This window comes from Mus pahari, chromosome 18, assembly GCF_900095145.1.
Source record: "Mus pahari chromosome 18, PAHARI_EIJ_v1.1, whole genome shotgun sequence".
In the NCBI taxonomy this organism is placed as follows: Eukaryota; Metazoa; Chordata; class Mammalia; order Rodentia; family Muridae; genus Mus; species Mus pahari.
In genome coordinates, this window is record NC_034607.1 from 33,573,378 (window position 1) to 33,594,769 (window position 21,392).

Consider the following 21,392-nt stretch of genomic DNA (forward strand, 5'->3'; position numbering starts at 1 on the left):
ACGCAAATGATAGGTCCCCAGCACCCTGGCCCTGGACAGTGATATACACTCACACCAAAAGCTCCTACTATTCCCTGCTCCACACTAAATGAGCCGCCTCCTTAAACCTGCCTCCCCAGAGTCTGTTCTGTCCTGCTCACAGTGGCCTGAGGTCTCATCTGCTCCCGGCCATTCCTACCTCAGTTCCCCTCTCAGGATCGGACAATTGTGAGCCAGTCGTGTGCCACCACAGGCAGGGAGGTGGGCTGTACAGCAGTTTATACACAGGGACCGTTTTCAGAGTGCCTCAGAATGTGCCCTTAGCACGGTGTCTCAATGCTGCTCCTGCCTCGTGAGGTGAGCAGGATGGCGGGAGGAAAGGGCGGCTGCAATCCCTCAGTTATGGTGAGTGGGATTATAGGGATGGCTATAGCACACGGATGGCAAGTCAGTCTTCTTGTCCACCCTACTGCTTTGGCTCTGGACTTCAGCAAATGCGGAAAAGCTCAGACCCTTTGCTTCTTGCCTCAGACCTGTGGACAGCTGCAATCTTGCTGTGTTTCTGAATACACAAACGATGTATCATGGTATTCTCTGCTCTGGGAGGGGACACTTCTGCATGGTTCCATGGGCACTGCTCTTGCTTGACTGCCTAGAACAGGGCTGAATTACCCTAGTACTGAGCTCTCTACAGAGTCACATCTGCTGATACTGTTTATACGCTGACTGAATGAAGGAGCTGTGGCTAGCAGATAGACCAGGCACTGACTTTACGAAGTGAAGAACCTGGCCTGGGTGTGATGGAACTGAGCGACTCAACAATAAATAAAATATATCAGTTAGAAACACTATGGAAGAAACACACGGAATGGTAATATAAGAAGCTTTGTCAGGGAGAAAGGTCCACACAGCCATTCTAAATGTCTAAGGAAGAAATGCTGGCAAAATCCAGAAGTCTTGAAGTCTACAAAGGACCAGTCAGGCAGTGAATCTGGGGTTAGAATCTGGATTAAGTCCTGCAGCAGGAGTGCCCTGGACCCTAGGAATGAACACAAAAGACCTGTGAGGTCTCTTTGGGTTATGGGGGTTGGCATGGGCCCCTTTGTGCTTACGTCTGCACATCAAGATAAAAGATTTGGACATATCCAACAAGCAAACTTTGAACATTTTTGGTGTAAAAAAAAATAAAACAATTTGATTTGTTAAAACAACAACAACACACAAACAAATCTTGGCTGCCAGGTGGTATTTTAATTGGATTTGAATGGTTAATAAAGGCAGTAGAAAAGCCACAGGGAACTGTGGTAGAATCCAGTGGTTAAAATCATGTTCATTATGTGTGACAGAATATAGGTTCACAGACTAAAAAGTACATTGGAGTTGAGGCATCAAAAAAAAAAAAAAAAAAAGAGGAAAAGAATTCTAAAAGTTATGGGAAAATCAGACAGGCACTAGAGACAGGTCGCCAGTATGGAGAAGGCTGGGGAGTGGTTTATTTGGGCCCTGTTCAAAAGACCGTCCTCCTGATGGGAAGGAATGGAATGGTGGGTGCGAATTTAAGGGTGTGTGTGTGTGTGTGTGTGTGTGTGTGTGTGTGTGTGTGTGTGTTTGACATGTCTGTGTGGACAGGTACACATGGCAGAGACAGGGTCCGAGAGAAGTCTGGGCTGGCAATGAAGATTCAGGAACAGAGAGAGAGAGAAATGGTCCAGGGGAGGAAGATTTTGATGAGAAATCAGGTGACATCAGGTAAAAATGGGTCCATCCATGCCTCACGTCAGAGTCTCGCACCTGCCTATTTGTTAATCCTCCTAAGTCCAGTGTTCCAAGTCGAGCTGCTGCAGTTGGGTTCCTACGCTGTACATGGCGATGAGTCATGGATGCTGTGAACGCACTGCTTAGTCTGAAATCATGACTTAAATATGTCCAAGACAGAGGAGTATTCCTGTGATAATTATGCCACCCTTCGGAGGACTGAGTCATGTCTGAGTCTCGCTTGTGGTCCCACTGTGATCTGTAACTACTTGGCATTTGGTATATTTTCCATGAAAAGACGACTGGGGAGTGCCTGAGCGCATGTAAGCACTCACGCTCTGGCAAAGTGGGGTCCCAGCTCCTCCAGCACACACTGAGAAGCAAAGGCCTTGCTGATGGCCTCAACGCCACAGCGGCTGATCATCAGGTGGCCCCACACAGAGTCAGACTGGAGGTTTGTAGCCCTGTTTTGGCTTCAACCCTTATAAAATAAAATAAAAAATAAAAAAATAAAATAAAAAAGTTACAGACTACACTCTTCTTTCCTTACAAAATATAACTTTCTCAAAGTTATGAATTCTCTTATCTACCCCTAAAGACTTACGCACATATATATGCAACCAGTGCCAGAAAGTCCATAGTTCCCATCCCCTAAACCTATAGGAGTCTAAATGTTAGAAATTAAACCGCTCCCCAGGACTAGGAGGCAGGCAGCCAACTTTCTAACTGGCTCCTGCCACTGAGGTTGCAAGCAGTGAGCAGCTGTTGGCCTCAGCAGTAGAATTCAAGGTCCCACAGCATCCTGCCAGGCTCAGGCAGAACATAATCCTTACTTCGGGCCTTTCATACTTTCAGTTGGTCATTCAACAAGTGCTTATTAAGTACCTATTAGCACTCAATAGAAGAAAATGCAATGGTGGTGGTGGGTGAGGGGCTCCCGGGAGAAAAGTTGGGGAAAGCTTTTACACCAGTTCTACATTGCTGACTGAGGGCAGAAAATGCTTTAATGGGGCCACTCTAAAGGATGTCGATTGCCCTCTGGTGGGTCCCAGTAATTTAATGGGATGCCCCTGGACAAAAGCGAAGTGACACCTGAATGAAGGGGTAGGGAACAAAGGGTATTAAACTGGTGAGAGGGAATAAGCCCTTGCTTGCATTGGATGATTTCTGATTGCACTTAAGTGCCTGGAATTCTCTAGAATTATCTCCCCCGCTTTCTCCTTCAAGTCTCCAATTCTACACTGCGAGTTTCACTGAGAGCCCAAATGGAATCGTCTTTTAGGGGGAACCAAAATCTTCAGGGGAGCATCGAGATGATGGTAATTGCAGCCAGCATAAAATATAGGCCTTTAATTGGGGTCTGGGCGATTTGCTCTGTGAACACAAAGGAATGGATAATTAAATTTGATTTCAGGGGTGAAAGGGGCCAAGGTACTCTGCGAGAAATGCAGTATTTGAAGGAAATACTAAAAGCACGGCAGGAGTATGCTATAGGAGGGGGTTGGACAAGAGCTGTGGGAGGGCAGAGGCCCATGGTTAAAAGTGGAGTGATGTGAAAAATTCAGAAAGCTTGGAAGGAAAGAATGTGGCTGTTAAATTCTGGGGAGGACAACGCAAGAGGAAGTATTAGTAATAAATAATAAATAACTTCCAGAGACAACATAGTTACTTTGTTGTTTTTTTTTCAAGATTTGATTTATTTTTATTTTATATTTATGGCATGAATGTTAGATTATACGTTCCTGAACCACATACTTTGCTCACAGAGTCCAGAAAAGGACATCAGATCCAGGGTAGGAGTTACAGATAGCTGTGAGGTGCTAGGAATTGAACTAAGGTTCTCAGGCAAAGATGGCAGTGCTCCTAACCACTGCTCTATCTCTATGGCACCTACTAGTTAACCATTTAAAGGAAGCAGCAGAAAGGTTGCTTTACCTCGAATACTTTTGTACTTATTCTGAAAGCGTCGTTATAGTTGCTGCGTGGCACTGAGTGGCAAGCTAGGCTCCCTAGCACGACTCCTGGGCTCTCATTCCTTCCTCTTTCAAGGTTACCAAGCTCGGACAATGATGACCGAGTAGTCAGTTATCTAGACTCATGGCCTTGAGCTGTTTCAACTCTTAATACACACATGGCCCCAGTGGCAGGCAACTCCTTCACTCTGTTTCACTTGGATACAAACTGAGCTTTTTGTGCTCACTGCACATGAGGCTGAAGTGTCTGGGTTGGGCACTGTTTTTTTCCATGGTTGGTGATGGAGAATATAAGCAGCATGCTTGTTTCTGTCTTCTTTCAATGTCTTGTACATAGTGAGCATGGACCTGTAGAGATGCGGCTCTCATGGTCAATATAGGCGGCTGAGAGGTAAAATTAGTGAAGTACAGTGCCTATAGGTTATGCACTTGGCAGTATTACGCACTGACAGACTTCTAGAAATAGGTTTGATATCCAATGTTTAAATTATTGTGGGTGCTCTCAGATTGCCTGCAAAAGAGGCAACATATATCTCCTACCAACAGTCTATATATGTCCACATTTCTTCATACCACTGGTTGAAATTATATATTATACAATTATACAAAATCCAGCACATTTATTTCCTGTTTAAACTTCTCTAATTTCTTATTTAAGCTCAGCTTCTAGGACAGGTAGAGTCACCTCCTCCCACTCCTCATTCTTCTCTCCGAAGGGTTCTTTAATTGTACTTACTAGTCTGTATCAAGTCTGTGTATAATGCAGCCATCAGCCCATTTGCTAACAGGAGTGGTGAGAATAACCCCTCCAAACACGCTGTGAATGTCTACATAGTTTCGCGTCTGTCTGTCATCACTATGGAGTTTAAAATCTGCTGATCTTTCCCATGTGCCTTCCAGGGACTTTTGTCCATACTCGGAGAGATGTGACACAGGAATGTCCTCTCAATTTTTGTCAGAGCGTTCTCATGAGATTAGCTTTGCATATCAATCATGAAAGTTCCTTGTATTTACTTTTGCATTATGTAGGCTGGTGACCTCACAGGGAATGTGTAATTGGAACAAGCCGTGCATTCTCTAACATTAAATTGTATCCATCTAAATAGATAACAGGAACTGCAGTGTGATTTCTGCCTTATGTAAATTTGGACTTGTGTCTAGTTCTAACAGTGGTTGACTCCTGAAAGAAAAATTGAGATGCATATTCTACTTTGAACAAATGTCCGCTTCACGGGTTTGGCAGGATGTCCATTGAGGATGGACATAATTGCCTGGCACGGATTTTGGGGGGATATAATTGACAAACAAAATGGCAAAAGTGAGAAACAGGTCTGAGAAGGTCTGGGTCAGAATACTGGCAAGGGGGGAATAGAAAAGAAGGCCAACTAGAAGAGGGCAGAGTTAGAATAAGGATGGAGGAATGGGAGAATATGTACCGCTGTAAGGTCTAAAAACAAAGGATGCTGTTAGTGTTATTCAAGTACCGGTGCTTGAGTAGACATTTTGTAAGAGACAAAGGAAAACTCAAGAATAATCAAAACTCAGCTGATGTGATTATATCTATAGTGGAAAGTCTGTTTTATTTTATCCCAAATTGGCTAAGTATGCTAACACCCCTCCGGGAACACATTTATTATGAAAGCATTATCAACCGTGGTAATCTTTACCTATCCTCAAATGTGACTCCATGGCAGGATCAATTGTCTGCTCCGGCAGGAGAGACTGTGCACTCGTGTAAGGCAAGTGAACCATGACTCATAAGCACTGAGGTCTCAGGAAAGGAAGAGCCCCTCGTGAGATGCCACCTAAGCTCTTCTTTTAGGAACCAGAACTACTCTCTGTCTCATACTCTCATACTTAGAAACCAGAGAGACTGATTTGATTCCTAGAAACCACATTTAGTCATTTAGACCCGATTCCAATATTTGATATTTTCCCCTTTGGATCTGTAGAAAAATAAGCCAACCTGCGCTACTTGCAAATATCTGATTGCTAGAACCTTGATTTATGGCATATCCCCACATCCACACTGGAGCAGCATTTAGATCAGGGTTCAATTGGGACAGCCTGGCCACTAAGGCAGAGAGATAAATGGGGTCATCATTGTAAATGCTATTTTCCCTGTTGTTTCCATGCTGAAGTTACTTTTCACACAAAGATAAATGTCTGGTGGGATTAGAGAGAAAGAATCTTGCTATTAGTTTCTGTCTCTCTGGAGAGCAACCTGTGGCTTTGGGGACAAACAGACAGACTGCCTGGGTCTTAAAACGAACTTCAATGAGTAGCTGTTGCAGTAAAAAATTCCTTTTTTTTTTCTCTCTCTCTCAGATTAGACTCTATAAAATTGATGTCCAAACACCATTAGAGGGTCCAAAATATGAAGTATTTTCATCATGGAAGAAAATAAAATTGACCTTGCTTGACTTGACTCTAAAGCACCTCCATAGAGGCTGAGCCATAGATTTCTGTAACTTCATATTGTTACAATAAAACAGCCAGTAAAAGCAAGACTTTCCTTTTACTGTTCTTCACTTTTCTTTCTATTATTATTATTATGATGATGATTATTGTTGTTGTTTCTGCATTCCAACACCACTTTGTGGAACTGGTGAGGGGCCATCAGCTGACTCTGGAGGGTCAGAGAGAGGGCTGGTGGTGAACATCTCTGACAGCTCATCAGCTCAGACTCCTGTCAGTACCGCTGAGCGGTATTCAGGCAGATCCATATGCAGATTGGCCATAATTTTTAGGAGTTTTACAACATATAATTTTGTTGAATTTGCATTCAAATAAATGCTAGTTTTAAAAAAATGCACCTGCCTGTTTCTATGACAACAGACACAATGAAACGATGCTCAGGATGATGTGAAGATGGCTGTCACTCTGTTATTGCTGTTATTTTTTTTTTCTTGAACAGTGTATCAAATTCTCTTTTTTGCTACTGTCACTCAACTGTTTGATTTGTTTCAGCAGACAAAATGGTGTAAATGAAGTCTAAGAAATATACATTGATATAAAGGAACCAAAAAGGATTATTCTATATGGTTATTGCAGAGACAATTTTTTATTGACTTTCCTAATTGGATAATCCACACTCTTTTGTATTTAGTGGGGGGGGGGGAGCACAAGGTAGCTAGGAAAGAGTATAGATTCAGTGATAGCTTCCTAATCAATGTATATTTCAAAATATTTATTACTTTCAATAATATTACTTTCAATAACAGTGACTTTATGCTGTGTCTTAATATATAACACACAACACACAATGATCCAACTTATTTTAAATATGTATCTTGAAATCATGCATAGTTGAAAAAATTCACTTTTAATCTGTTTCTACAACTACTGTGACTATAGAAAGAAATAAGCGTGCCAAGGAAACATGAAACTGTGTTTAAAATACCAGAAAGCTCATGTTGTCCCAAGATATTATACTTAAAACAGTAAATTACCAACAAATATGTAAATTACCTCATATAAAGTGATGACCCCATATGTTTGTGTCGGCTCTCTCCACTGGAGAAATATCTTCTCTTCAAAGGCACTGCCTTGGATGGATTCAGTGGGGACAGCTCCTGGGACTAGAAAGGATGGTGACAGATGAATGAGAAGGATACAAGGAGGTCTTAGATATCCATAGAGATTATAGATCTTAATAGCTTATAGATACATTTGTATTTCTGTACAAAATCAAAAGCTACTTTAACTACACAGTCCTTGTGAAATGATTTAATTTTTTATCCACTATCTATCATCTATCTATCTATCTATCCATCTATCAGTCTTTCTATCTATCATCTCTCTTTCTGTCTATCCATCATCCATATACATATACATGTATATATACATATACACACACATATATATACATATATATAAAATCTATTACCTATATTTATCATATATCTATGTATCATCTATTACCTATCATTTATCTTCATTTGCTCTATCTATCCATCCATCTATCCATCCATCCATTCATCCATCCATCCATCCATCTAATATATCTACCAAGATAACGTAGAGCAGGTCAGCTCAGAAGACTGTATAGCAGCATTGCTCCTAACTGGAAATAGCCAAATGTTCATCATCATATAAATGGACAAGCATTTCTATAAAGATTTCTAAACAGAGGCTGGAGAGACCCTTTAGGTTGTGTGAGGATCTGGATCATCTTTTAATTGTCATCAAGTCTGTCTCCAACTGGATGGATGCCTGGAATTTCAAAAGAAAGTGAAGGATTTCACATCTAAAACTCATTTTTTTATTTGAGGCCATGCTCATAGGTAGAGTGAAAGCCTTAGTATTTAATCTAAATGACACCAAGCATTTAGTAGGAGAGTGCTTTACGAGTGCACGTGGGTTGGAGTGAGTGCTATTTAAGACTCTCCAATAATTAAATATGCAGGTTAGAAAAGATGCAGCCCCCTACTTGGATTTCACTTGCCTCACTTCTAAAATGATTTATGTCCATTTTTAGTATAGCATCTGAGCAACATATAAAATGAATACAAGCTTTCATCCCAGACTGAAGGAATCAACATAACATTGTGTTGAAACAAAGTGACACATGATGTTGCTAAGCCAGGGCACTGGTGAGCTCACAGGAAGCTTGAACTCTAGACTCCAGGCTTAGACCCCTTATCGCAGCCGGAAGCAGCAGCAGGCCAGGCCTGAGGAAAGGCTACCTATCCTCCCACATCTTTGTGTTTCCTCCAAAGGGTTTCTCATGACATCACCCCTTTTCTCATAGCATTGGCACAGCTTACATGACTGGATGCTTTATTTCATGATCGTTTGTATCTGAAAAGATTTATGTAGGTTCAGGAATAAAGAGGGGAAATAGAAGAAATCAACCTGAAACTGGATTGGATCTATTCAAATTATGTTGGCTTGAAGGACAGCTTGAAGAACGAGCAGACCTTTATAATGTCTTAGAAGAGACATGGTGACAGAAGGTATTGTGGAAAGAGAACTTTCAATGGAGCAGTCGGGATGGCTCTGTGGATGAAGGGACCTGCTGCCAAGCCCACAGCCTGAGCGACATACTAGGGACTTATGTAGTGGAACACTGGACTAAGTCCTGCCAGTTTTCATCTGAAATCCACACGGACACCATGGCGTACGTGAGCCCACACACATACAGACACAGAGATAAATGCAAAATCAATAAATAAGATAATATGATAAAAAGAATGCTTAAGTGGATTCATCAAAAATTATAAATCTTAGAATAGGAGAAATAGTTTGTTTATTTTATCCAGAAGAATGCCTGGAGGCAATAAGACATCAGGTGAACTTAGGCTAAAGATCTGCTTTTAGAAGTTCTAGGATTCTGGATTTTACGGAAGTAGCCATAACATCTGTGCTGTCCACTGATACTGCTAATGGTGATCAAAAGATAATTTCCATACACTCCCTGACAAAATACACATCTCAGGAACATGTGATCCCAGAACAAAATGATGTTGGGTAAACCAAAAAGTCACAGTGAGCTGTTGCTTCTTCTCTCTTCAGACTTGGTATTGTTTGACAATTATTCCATTTGTCTTTCTTCTACCCATCTTCTTTGAAGTAGCTTTTTTGTTTGGTTGGTTATTGAGAAAACGCAATTTGCAATAATAGTTCTTCTCTAATTAGCTGAATGCCGCTGAGCTACGAAACAATAGATTTTTATTTGCAAATACCAGAAGGCTTAATTCCTGAGACTAGTAAGATAATTTAAACAACGATCCAAAATTAGCGATCCCGACACTTTGACAGGATTCCAAAGAATTCCCAACTTATGTCACTTCTCACTTTGAGACTCCAAGGAGTTGGGTGGGTTTTTAATCTCTCTGGTTTTATCTGGTTTGATGGGATGGCTACATTTCATCTCCTGTTGGATCTGCAACAGTGTTAGTTGAATAGTGTGTTTATCAGTAATAACTTTCTCATTTTGTGTAAAGACTGATTTTGTGGGTTTGGATGTTTATCCATCTACTCCAGGTCATGCATTTGATGCAGGTGAAAAAATAAAACATGGTTTATTCTTAAAAGTAGTTTGTATAATTCACACACACACACACACAATATGGTAACATCTCAAGATATGTTACCACATCGAGACAAGAGATTCATAGCAGCTCTCTCTACAGGTCAAGGAATTCTACAGAGAAGGGGTGGGAAGGGTGGATTCAGGAGTCAGCAGTCAGAGAGATCTGGGTGAGCCACAGCCATGCCAGCTCAGGCGCCCATGGGTGGGACTCTACCCTGAGTCTGTACTGAGGTTTTAGTGGAAGGATGAGAATGAATGCTGTGTAAAAGTGTTCGAATAAGCAGTTTGTGGAACTGACCTAACACCTCAAACACGCACTGCTCCATCCAACGGAATAATAAAAAATGTTAAGAACTACTTAGAATACTATAGACTTGCCCTATAGAAAAGTGCCACATGACTAATAAGAAGCAAAATATAAGGACTGACTGTGGGCCTAGACCTAAATAAAAACCTACAGCACCACCGCTAAAGCTTGGGGAACATTCCAGAAGAGGGTCAGGAAGTAGGTGAGCTGGAGGATTGGGGGTGGGGATATACAGTAGCATCCGTAGCTTCATACAACCACTGTGACGATTGCAGTTTCCTATAACCACACAATTATAGTTGTCTGTACCTGCCCCACACAAAGACCAACTCTATCAATAATCAGTCAAAGCAGAAGAGGGTGTGTGGGGCTCTGCACTGTAGCTCTAGACTATGAGCCGTGAAAGGTTCTGGGAGAGGAGATTGCTGACCTTAGCTGCGTGTCCAGAGCTGAGCCCGACAGTTTCTGGTAGGTATCCCTAAACATGAGGTACACAGATAGCCCTGATGAACGTAAGTGGACCAAATAATAAAATGAATCAACATAAATGTCAGGGAGAGAAGAGGGAGGAGAGAGAGGGTGGGCAGGAATGATGGGGAGGTGGGGGATGGCAATAGTCAGTATGAATTGCATATGCGCAACATTGTGAGACACTGAATTACATTAAAGCAATCCACGTTTCTACCTCTGTCCTTTTCTTTTCTGATCAGTATGTCAGTGTTGGTGTGCAGACACGTTAGTACTGCTTCACCAAGTGGTCCCTCTGCCTGTTCTCAACCCGTAGTTCGCAAAGTCAGAGAAACCCAAGTTGTTTGGAGAAGAACCCATTTCACCGAGACAGCACTGAAAAGCACTCACGGTCCTCATCTGTCTGCACTGTGAGTTCTTGACTTTCCTTGCGGCCCTCCGGGTTCATCAGAATGAGCTTCACACTGACGTTGGTGTACGGGGACAGGTTGGTGATGGTGTGCTGAGGGTGGGAGTTATCCATATCCCAGCTTACTTCTTCTCGCACCTGCTCCTGCCCTCCAACCTGGTAACCGTAGTGCACCGTGAGATTGTAACTGTGGCAACGAGTGACATTGTATCCAAACGGCTCCCAGCGGATGGTTATTTGTCGAGATTTGACCTCCACAACTTCTAGTTTTCTCGGGCCACGCATGGGATCTATTTTTAAAAAAGAAGAAAAAAAATACATGGGGAAAGAGTTAATGAGGTAGAGCTCATATATTGTAGGAATGTGAATGACACACAAGAAATATAAGTACTTTGAGTAATATGCGTTAAAATAGAGAAAGATCAAGCTTGATTTTGCAATGGGGGTACTAAGACAAACCCATAAGCATTACTGAACACTTACTATGTGCCTCAGGATTGGGTAAAGAAACAATAAGCTCTGCTTTGCCACAGCCATGGCTCATTGACAATTTCAATTTTTATTTTTCTCAAGTGTGACTTCCATGGTGAATGTGGGAGAATGACAATTTATTAGGAAAATATATGCGTACATTTATGAAATGATGGCCATGGTTCACCAGGCATTTAAAACAATGCAGTGAACTGGATGCTTCCATTCCCAATACATAGGATCTCAGTTCTGTGGCCAAGTCAGGCTTGATGCCTTAGTCAGAGTCGAGGCTGGACGGGAGCACTATGACTCTGATGTGACAAGGAAATAGGGCTTTGGGGTATTAGTGATTTCTAAGCATGATGGAAGAAGGCAGCGCAACATGCAATAGCAATCCTGCGTATTTAATTCTGAGTCAGTGTGCTAGGAGACATCCTTCCCCTTCTACTGGTAAGCCATGGAAGCAGAAGTTCAGGGCATGGCCTTTTGCACAGCCCTCCTGGGCAGAACCACCCATGCTGGAAGGAGCCAGAAAGGTGACTCTCTGCCTTGTGTCTGAAGATTGATTGAGTTGCACTCTCATATGCACCTGCCTCCTAGTGTCTGCCTCTGATAATGGTCCCCATGCTGCTTTCCCCATGTAATTTAGGGACGAACGACAAGATTAAAAATGGTCCCAAGGAATACAGTATGGCAAGTGGAAAGAATATTCCTTACAGATAAGCTAATTTTTTATATTTAAATTGTGAGAGTTAGAAACCGAACGTCTAAAATTACAAATGTTAGGGCAATACCATAAATAAGTTACTTTGGAACAGCAGCAAAGTTTCTTCCAGATTAGTGATCTTTTATAATGGAAAGGGACCATCGCATATGCTCTATCATCAAATACTTATGAATCGTTCAAGAAACCCAAGACCTCTTCCATATTAGCAGGTGTCTCGGCACCCTCTTCCTGGTTAATCACAAGTCTCCAGGAGCCCTGTGCTAAAGTGCTCTCCCAGGGTTTGCAGCGACCTCACTAATAAGGTGACTGATTGCCTCAGATATCAGCTTAAACAAGCAGTGTAGCTCTAACTTCATTTCAGTGGGAGACTATTTTGCACTACATTACATTAGTCGGCTTCATTTCAGTGTTCCTTACCTAAGAAAATAGATGTTTACCCAAGGCCCCAGGATTATAAAGCTAAGCAGTGTTGTCTGTTTCCTGGTAGAGTTTTCACAGAATGCATGCCTCCCTTTGCTTTGTGTGTGCCTTTAGGAATTCCAGCAATGCACAAGGAAGTCTCAAGCTTTTCCTTCTTCTGCCAAGGAAACGGGTAAGCTATCAGAACTCAAACATCTCCGAGATGAGACTGACTGTCTAAAACCACTGTTGTCATGGGAGTCTTTGTGGCCTTCCCAGCCTTGAGCAGGCCTTTTCCAGTCTTGAGGCCGGCTGAACAGATCTTGAGTGCTTGCCACAATGGATCTTATTGACCTTGGTGGAGTCACCTGCTTTGGTTGTACGTGCAGCTTCCCGAAGGAACTTAGAATAGACTGCCCATTGGCTGACCTTGCTTTGTAACATAATCCAGCTGAAACAAAGGTCTGTAGGCTTGCCCTATATAAACACAGTACTGAATACTAAACTTGGAGCCTTGATCAGAACCTTGTTTTGGCTTTATTCTCCTCTTGCCCCCCATCTCTTTTTTCATTTCCAGCTCCCCTTTCAGGTAAACCCAATTCATCCATAGCCGCTAGACAGCTACAATTCTTAATTAACACAGCCAATAGATGTGTTTGTTGCCCCAACTCTCAGATGAAGAGCCTGGCTCTCAGGGCCCAGCATCCTCAAGTTCCAGACTGACCAAATACAAAACTATCTTACACAAGCATCTACAGAAAGCAGACTGTCCTTCACATAGGATGTCACACATTCCCTTGTGGGTCCACCATGCTTCAGAGTGGACCAACAGCCAGAAGTATATGAGCAGAGCAGATTGTACTCAGTGGATTATTAACACAGTAATAACAAAAGGCGGTGTGGCATTAGTAGGATGTGGGAGGTAGGGGTGGATCTGGAAAGAGTCAGAGGAAGGAGTCAGGGGTCAATATGGTCAAAATGTACAAAATTCAGCATGAAATTCTCAAAAATTCAGAAGAAACATATTTTTAAAAGATCCCCCCCCCCACACACACTTTACAGTTTCTAGCTTCAAGTTCAAATCAAAACAGACACATATTATGGAGAAACTGCATTGGGAATGTTGGTCCTTTCCCAGGCTACCTGACTACAGAGCAATCAAGCAAAGCTCTTAGCCAGCCCAGTGGCAGAAGGGGAGTCCACAGATAATGCCATAGCATGTTGTTGCTAACATGATGCTTAGCTGGTTAGACTGCTGATTGAGTGGAGTTCCAGCTTATGGAGAGTTGAGTCAGAAGTTTGGATACATCTATTTAACACCTTGCACGATTTTGTCAAGGGTATGCAACTTTGTTGTATCCATGGAGATGTGGATACAGTGTGACAAGGTCAGTGTCAACAGAGGGAGCTCTGAATCATAACAACTGGGGGCACATTAACAAAAGTCATGTTGATTCTAAATCCTAGCCACTTCTCCTACTTGTTAAAAGCTGGAGAGAATGTGAATCAACAAATTAAGGATGAAATGGTCTACTGTAGGTAGGATACTATCATTTTCTCTTGCTAGGCCCCAGACACCAAGAAAAGTGCACTAGAGTATTGGATGTAGTTAAACAAAAATCAACCAACCAAACATACTAACACATCTGCAGTGTAGGTGGAGCTCAAGTATTATAACATACATCTGAGGCTATGGGGGGCAAGAAAAAAAAAAACATATGGAAAGTCAAGCCAAACAAACATGAACAACAAATGCTAAAAGATATGCCACAACATTTAAGTGGTATTCCATGTGCTGCCATGCACCTGAGGTAGCATTCTCTCTTCAATGATGCTATGGCCAGACCAAGTCGAGAGACTAAGCTTCAACAATTCATCCCAAGAAACCTCCTCTCTCTTTCCCTTTTTCAGGCTGCCAAATTTAATGTGAACCAGCCATGGCTTTAAAAGGCTTGCCTCTCAAGTCAGCATTTTATGCTGCCTCCAGTTTCAAAGTTTCTGTAGAGATATTTCAATGAGTGTGCTGCTAACTGTGAACAAGCCATTTCAAGGGGATACTGATGCTGGTGAGTTACACTGATGATGGCTTGAGGCTTTATAAAGGCCATTGTTGTGGAAACAGATCACATGGTAGTGACTCCATCAGCAGAAACATGGGGCTTCGGTAAGGCTAATTGGAACATATACTGCATTCCTGAGAGTGCAATACAAATCTACCCTCACCTACCAAGTTCCCGTGGTATGCCATTAGACCTGTTCAATGAGAACAATATAGATCACTTCCAGTTAGGTAACAGGACAATAAACTATATGTACAGGACCAGTAGTTATGGGATATTTGCTCCTCATCCCTCATGAACCCCAAAGACAGGGCTGAGGATAGGAATCAATTCCAATGCCATTTCTCTTTTCACTCATACCCTCAGGACACGTGGACACAACCTGCCTTCTTGGCAAGTCCCCACTGGAGTGACTCATGAGGTCAGCTGGTCCTGGGTGAGCTCATTGGCTCATGATGTGTCCCTCAGGAGCACCAAGGCAGCCACTGCAGGAAGCTTAGTGAGGAAGCTGCAGTGACTCCCACACTGGCCCAGGGCATTTTTCATTTCGTTCTCTTTCTGCCAGATTGAGGCAGGCTTCCAGTGGCAAGGCCTGACAGTTACATTCCTGACCCGAGGGAGCCGCAAGCCCAGTTCTAGCCTCCAGCCTTCTTGGTATCCTATTTAATCAGCCATCCTGGCTTGGTCTCCCTCATCCCCTTCTCTCGGAGTAAGGGCAGATGCTGACTGATAGGATCAATTTCCATTGCAGGCTCAATTCGCAGCTCATTTCTCTGGAACTCTGCGCTTTACCTCCCATTACTTTCCGCAGTGCTTTTTTTTTTTTTTTTTTTTTTTTTTTCCAGAAACTCAATTTCAGAACCTGTGAGAGATATTTGGGTGTAATTTTAGGATCCTGTCATTGATAATCAAAAACATAGATTACAACCAACACTCTCCCTAACAGGTCTCACTTCCCTGCCTCTTCGTGAACCACACAGGGGTCTATTACAACGCCAGGAATAACACCTAAACGTGGTGGCCCCTTCAGGACCTGTAGCTCTTTTATTTCTGATCACAAGTCTCACAAAGGAGAGTAGCAACATAGTAAAATTGCTGCTTCATTTACTTCGCTGTTCAGCTAAATCAGAGCGAAGACCCCATTAGCCCTTGTTACTTTGGCCTCCCCAGTGATTTGGTATTCCTAAAGAGCCATGATTCCAAGCCCATGGCGTGGTTTGCAAGTGGATGGGGTATGATTTTGGAATCAGTCAAATCTTTCTAAAGTTTAAAAAGCATCTTTACTAACCATGCTGAAAATTCTGAACTGGATTAATTTTAAACCCTGATTCCCCTCCCCCCAGACATCTGTACACCTGGGAGGCAGCTCGATGCGTTAAAGCTCGTTTGATACTTATTTTATACTCTGTGCAATCTCTTCTGCCAGAAATTTTTTCACAGATGCTACATTAATACCTTTTATAGTTCATCACAACCAGAAACAAGGAATGCCCCAAGAGTACTGTAGAGTTCAGGCAGGTCAGTTCAAGGTCAACCTAGCCTACAATAACACAATCATGTTCTCAAAATAAACAATGAAACGAAGCAACCACAAGAAGGCAAATCCTGGACTTAGTTTGCTTTCAAATATACAAAATCGTCTGTAAGTAAAGAGTAATTCTGCTTTCTAACAGACAAGCTGAGTTCCAAATGTGCTTATTGAGACCCAGCCTGGGAGTGCAGAGCAGAAATTTTAGCTACTTGGGAGGCAGAATTAAGAGGCATCTCAAATTCAAGACCTGTTAGGGACACAGAGTAAGTTCAAGGCCACCCTGAGTAACTTAACAAGAAAGAGCCTACCAGAGGGGGGAAACAGTAGAGATTTAAGAGTTTAATAGCTGGAACAACTATTCTCAAGAATAAATAAATAAAAGGACACTCAGGGTCAAATATTCTATTTTATCCCTTGGTTTAGATTGAACATAGTCTCAAAGTTCAAGGGCTGATGTATAAGGGTAATTAATTTACTATCCTTTCTCTGTTCACACATATCACTTTGGCTATTTTCATTTCAACTGCAACAAAGAGTTGGGATTCTTACTTACCATTATTAATCACCAGAAGAATGTCCTCGCATAACAATAAGACTAGGAAGTACCTTTCTGGTGGGAACACAGACTTTCTTAGACAAAAGGCCAAACTCTTTACAAGAACTCCAAATACAACTCATCAGTAAACCCAGAGGGAGACATTTTCCAGTAGTGTTGGGTGACCCTGGGACAGGTGTGAGGACCATTGGTGTGTTCAGTCTGGGGCTGAGGATGGACACTTAAAAAATAAAGACTATGGGGCAGTGCTTACCAGGGCATGAGAGATGACACATTTAGTATGTCCATGGATACTGCACATAGAGGGCCACAGTTGTGAGCCCAGCACTCAGCGGGCAGGGTAAGGAGAGGTGGAGGCTGTAAGTTCACAGAGCTAAGGACAATTAACTATGAGAATTCAGCTCTAGATGGGCTGACTATATCAAATAGTTCCCATCTGAGGCTCAGGGGACATCTGGGAAGTGAAGGGAAAAAGAGTGTGAATGGGGAGAAGAGCGGTGAGATGTTGATTTCTGGAGGTGCTGCTGCCTGCGCCAACTCATGGCAGCTGTGCTTCTCTGAACAGGATCAAACCAGTCGAGAGTCCAACAAGAATAGAGGAGGCAGCCTGGAGACCCCAACTCTAGCAGAGGAGCTACTGGTAGTTGGTGGTTGCTGAGGGAGTGACAGTTTACATCTTTGGAGTATATGGTCACTGCTATGTGGCTTTGACCTAGTGGATAGCCATACACACAAGTGCACATGCGCAACACTAACTAATCAGACTGAGAGTCTATTAACAACGAAACAAAGTGAACATGAAGCTGTGAGGGAGACATGGTGGGGTCACTAAGAGGAGTAGGAGGTAAGCAATGGAAAGGGTGGAGATGATCGAAATACATTACTGGCGTTTTCAAAGTCAAAATAAAAATATTACTTAAAACCTGATCCAGGAAGGGAAAGCTACCCACCACTAAAACAAAAACAAAAACACGACAACAGAATTGTGCATTTGCTGACGGTTTCATTGGAGGAGATAAACATGACTTCAGAGACTCCTACCAAGTGTATTTACTACCAATGTGATGGATTACTAAGGGTCAAGCTGCAAGGAGCATAATGGTGTCAGAAGGTGGGTTTGAGATACTGGGAGGAAAGGGGGAACAGAATTGTCTAATATATACTGATTTAACAGTATCAACCTAAAGCTGAGAACCTTTCAACAATAATAATATAAAACCAAACTATTGACAAGAATTCATATAAGTAAGCAGGGTGCTGTCCGAGTTCAGATGTCACAAGACCCTTCTTTCAGAGAAGAGAGGTTTACTAGGCCAGGTATAGACTACTGAAGTGTGGACAGCCATCTTTTCAGTCTATCACCACTGAAATGGCAGGAGGGCCGTACCGTGGTGGTAGTCTAAACAACAATCTATATAAATGAGAACACATCTGCAGTTGGTTGTGTGGCCAGGAGAGAGGGAACGGTGGGAAGCAAGGAGAACATTCCATGCTATTTTACTACCTGACAAAACAGACTTCAAACTAGAAATAATCAGAAGAGACATGGAAGTACATACTCATCAAAGGAAAAAAAAAACCCACCAAGAGGATATCATGATTCTAAACACTTAAGAACTAGACACAGGGCACTGAACTTCCTAATTGAAATGTTACTGTGGTGTAAATCATATCTTGACCCCCACACACTGATAGTGGGATGCTTCAGTGCCCTCCTCATACCAACAGACAGGTTGTCCAGACAAAAAGTAAACAAAGAAATGCTGGTGCTAGTGGACCTTAGAGATAGTTACAGGATATTTCACATAAACATTCAAGTACACCAATTCTTCTCAGCAGCCCATGGAACTTTCTCCAAAATTGATTGTGAGCTAGACTAAGATTAGACTAAGACCAAGCAAGTCTTAACATATATAGAAACATAGAAGAGTAAAGAAAGCATGAAAACACAGAGAAGTAGCAGAAATTAAAAATTAATCTAAGTACAATAGTGCCGACAATTTAGTAGATGGATTTTTTCCCCTCCAGGAGAAAGACACATGTGCAAAAGCCATATAAAACTGATATCCGGATATTGTGTTGACAAAGAATACATTTCAGCTGTAGGCAAACAGAAAGTTGAAACGGTAACCAGAAGGAGTAACTGCGATTGGTTCGTGGTGATATAAATACAGATACATTGAGACAGAGCGGTAGTCATCCTTATAGTGTAATAATGTGGTGTTAGACTCTCTAAATAAGGGAATATCGTTTAAAATAGACTTATTATTATTATTATTATTATTATTATTATTATTATTATTATTAATTTTCTATGCGTGAGTGTTACCTGCATGCATGGCAGTGTGCTGTGTGCTCTCAGTATCTGCAAGGGTAGGAGAGGGCATCTGACTACCAGAATGGGGTTACAGAACTTAGGGATGTGCCATGACAGTGATGGGAATCCAGCCTGGGCTCTCTGAAGGAGTAGTAGGTGCTCTTAACTACTGAGCCATCTCTCCAGACATATACAATTGAAAATCTTAATACACAAACTATAAATGAACATGACTGTGTAGATAATGTATTTCATTCCCCAGTACAGACATTAACATTATACACATAATATTCAAATCCATCCTTAACTGCATGAAATGGTATAAGGCAAGAGTAATTATAATGATTTACCATTTAAAATAAATCTATTAATGTAATTCATCACATCGTTCAATTGGTTTGGAAAGAGTATTTATTAAAATATCCATAATTTAAAAGCTATTAGAAAATTAAGAAAAAAAATGTACTTTCCCAACCATGATTAGCAAGCATTGTTCTTTATATTAACAAGTTGGGCTGGAACACAAACTGAAAAGCCCACTGTTTCTATGCAACATTTCCCTGTGATTCTACTCAGTCCACAGGAAAAGGCACAGGGATGAAAGGAAGGGAAAGCAAGCTTGCGTCTGTACGACTATACAATATACAGCTGGAGCTGTATATGTATTTTAGTACACACACGGGACCCACAAATTATAGAACACAGCAAGTGTTCAGCAAGTTACCAAATATGAGACTCCTATCCTAATTCTCTGAATTTGGACATATTAATAACAAACAAACAGGAACTTAAATTTTCTTTCCATTGACTGTGGGGACTGCTCAGGCACAGGGTGCTTTAGGGAACCGGTAGACATATGAAGCAAGCGTGCATCCAAATCATACAGTACTGAATAAAAATTCAAGTCAAGGAAGGCTACTATGATGTAATTTTATAAAACTGAAGGTGTGCAGAAGGGAATTAGCATATGCAATATAAAACAAGCAGATACCCTAAGATAGGAGAGAAAAAATTATTATAAGACAACTCAGAATACTGACATATGCTTGGGGGCATAGTGGGAGAAAACACACACCACACACAGGCTCTAGAGATAACTGTTTTTAAGTCATTTCTTGTGATGCCAAGTTATGGAGGCTGCCGCTATTACCTTATATTTATTATCACTTTATAAGTCATTCCATGGTTATTATTGAAGAAAGTTATGGATGTCTCAGGGCAGTTGACTCTTGGACACATCATCTGTCATGGGAGAAGGATGTTTTCTGCTACCAGTCAGAAGTAGGAGGACTCAGAGGCCATAGAAGCCTGCACTGCTGTGGGAGGTATCCACGAGGTGGAATCCTCTGGCTTGGAAGACATGGAAAGCTGTCTCTCTGGGCTGTACATCAGCATCACACCCACAGCCTTCTCATCCTTGCATCCAAAGGCTGAGTTCTGAGAGCTGAGATTCACACCTGGGCACAACCCATGTGTCCACATCCAGTGCTTAGGGGGCATCCAGAAGGAATTTCATTACCTCTCACAGTATTTGTGGCACCCTTCAAAAGGGAACTCTTGATACTTGCCTCAGGAGGGGGAAAGTGCTCCAAGAGGTAGCCCTCCAACACAGGTCTAACACAGTCCACATGGTAGCTTTATGCTAATTAGTGATCCTACCCCCACCAATGAAATATCCACTTCCTTGAAACTCTCTTTAGGTTCATCTGTTAGAAAACTACAAAAAACAAAAACAAAAACAAAAACAAAAACAGGTGCATTGCCAGGGAGAGGGCAACACAGCTTCTGGGACAGATCCCATTTCTGGCTCCCGACATCCAGCACCTTTCCCACCAGAGGAGAGGTGTCCCTCTGGGAGGGTTCTCACTGCCTGAGCTAGTAAGAGAGCCATCTTTACTCTGGTGCATTGCCGGGAAGAGGGCAGACTGCACAAGCCAGAAGCAACACAGCTGCTGGGACAGACTCCGTTTCTGGCTCCACATGTCCGCACCTTTCTTGCCAGAGGAGAAGTGTCCGCCCGGGAGGGTTCTCACTGCCTGAGCGGGTAAGAGAGCCATCTTTGCTCTGGTGCATTGCCAGGGAGAGAGCGGCCTGCAGAAGCAGCACAGCTTCTGGGAGGGCTCTCACTGCTTGAGCTGGTAAGGGAGCCATCTTTGCTCCAGTTCACCTAGGCTCCAGTCTGCACTGGTGAGCNTGTGGACTGCAGAAGCTACACAGCTTTGGGACAGACAGAAGCAACCTAGCTTCTGGGACAGACCCTGTTTCGGGCTCCAGACATTTGGGCACCTTCCTTGCCAGAGGAAGAAGTGCCCTGTTTTGGGCCTACATTTTCAGCCAGGAGGCAGATCTGAATGCCAGGCCTCTGTGCACCTTCCCTGCAAGAGGAGAGCTTGCCTGCAGAGA

General features: G+C 42.4%; 1 protein-coding gene across 8 annotated transcripts in view; it reads right to left on the reverse strand.

The window, feature by feature from the left end:
* Nucleotides 1–21,392, reverse strand: part of Ptprm (protein tyrosine phosphatase receptor type M) — a 680,881-nt gene that overhangs the window by 283,880 nt on the left and 375,609 nt on the right. For all 8 annotated transcript variants that reach the window (XM_021218491.2, XM_029531514.1, XM_029531511.1 and 5 more), the window contains exons 8-9: nt 10,910–11,218; nt 7,179–7,288 (exon numbers count right to left, since the gene is read on the reverse strand). In XM_021218491.2, coding sequence (XP_021074150.1) covers nt 7,179–7,288; nt 10,910–11,218 — 419 coding nt within the window. The remainder of the gene's footprint in view (nt 1–7,178; nt 7,289–10,909; nt 11,219–21,392) is intronic.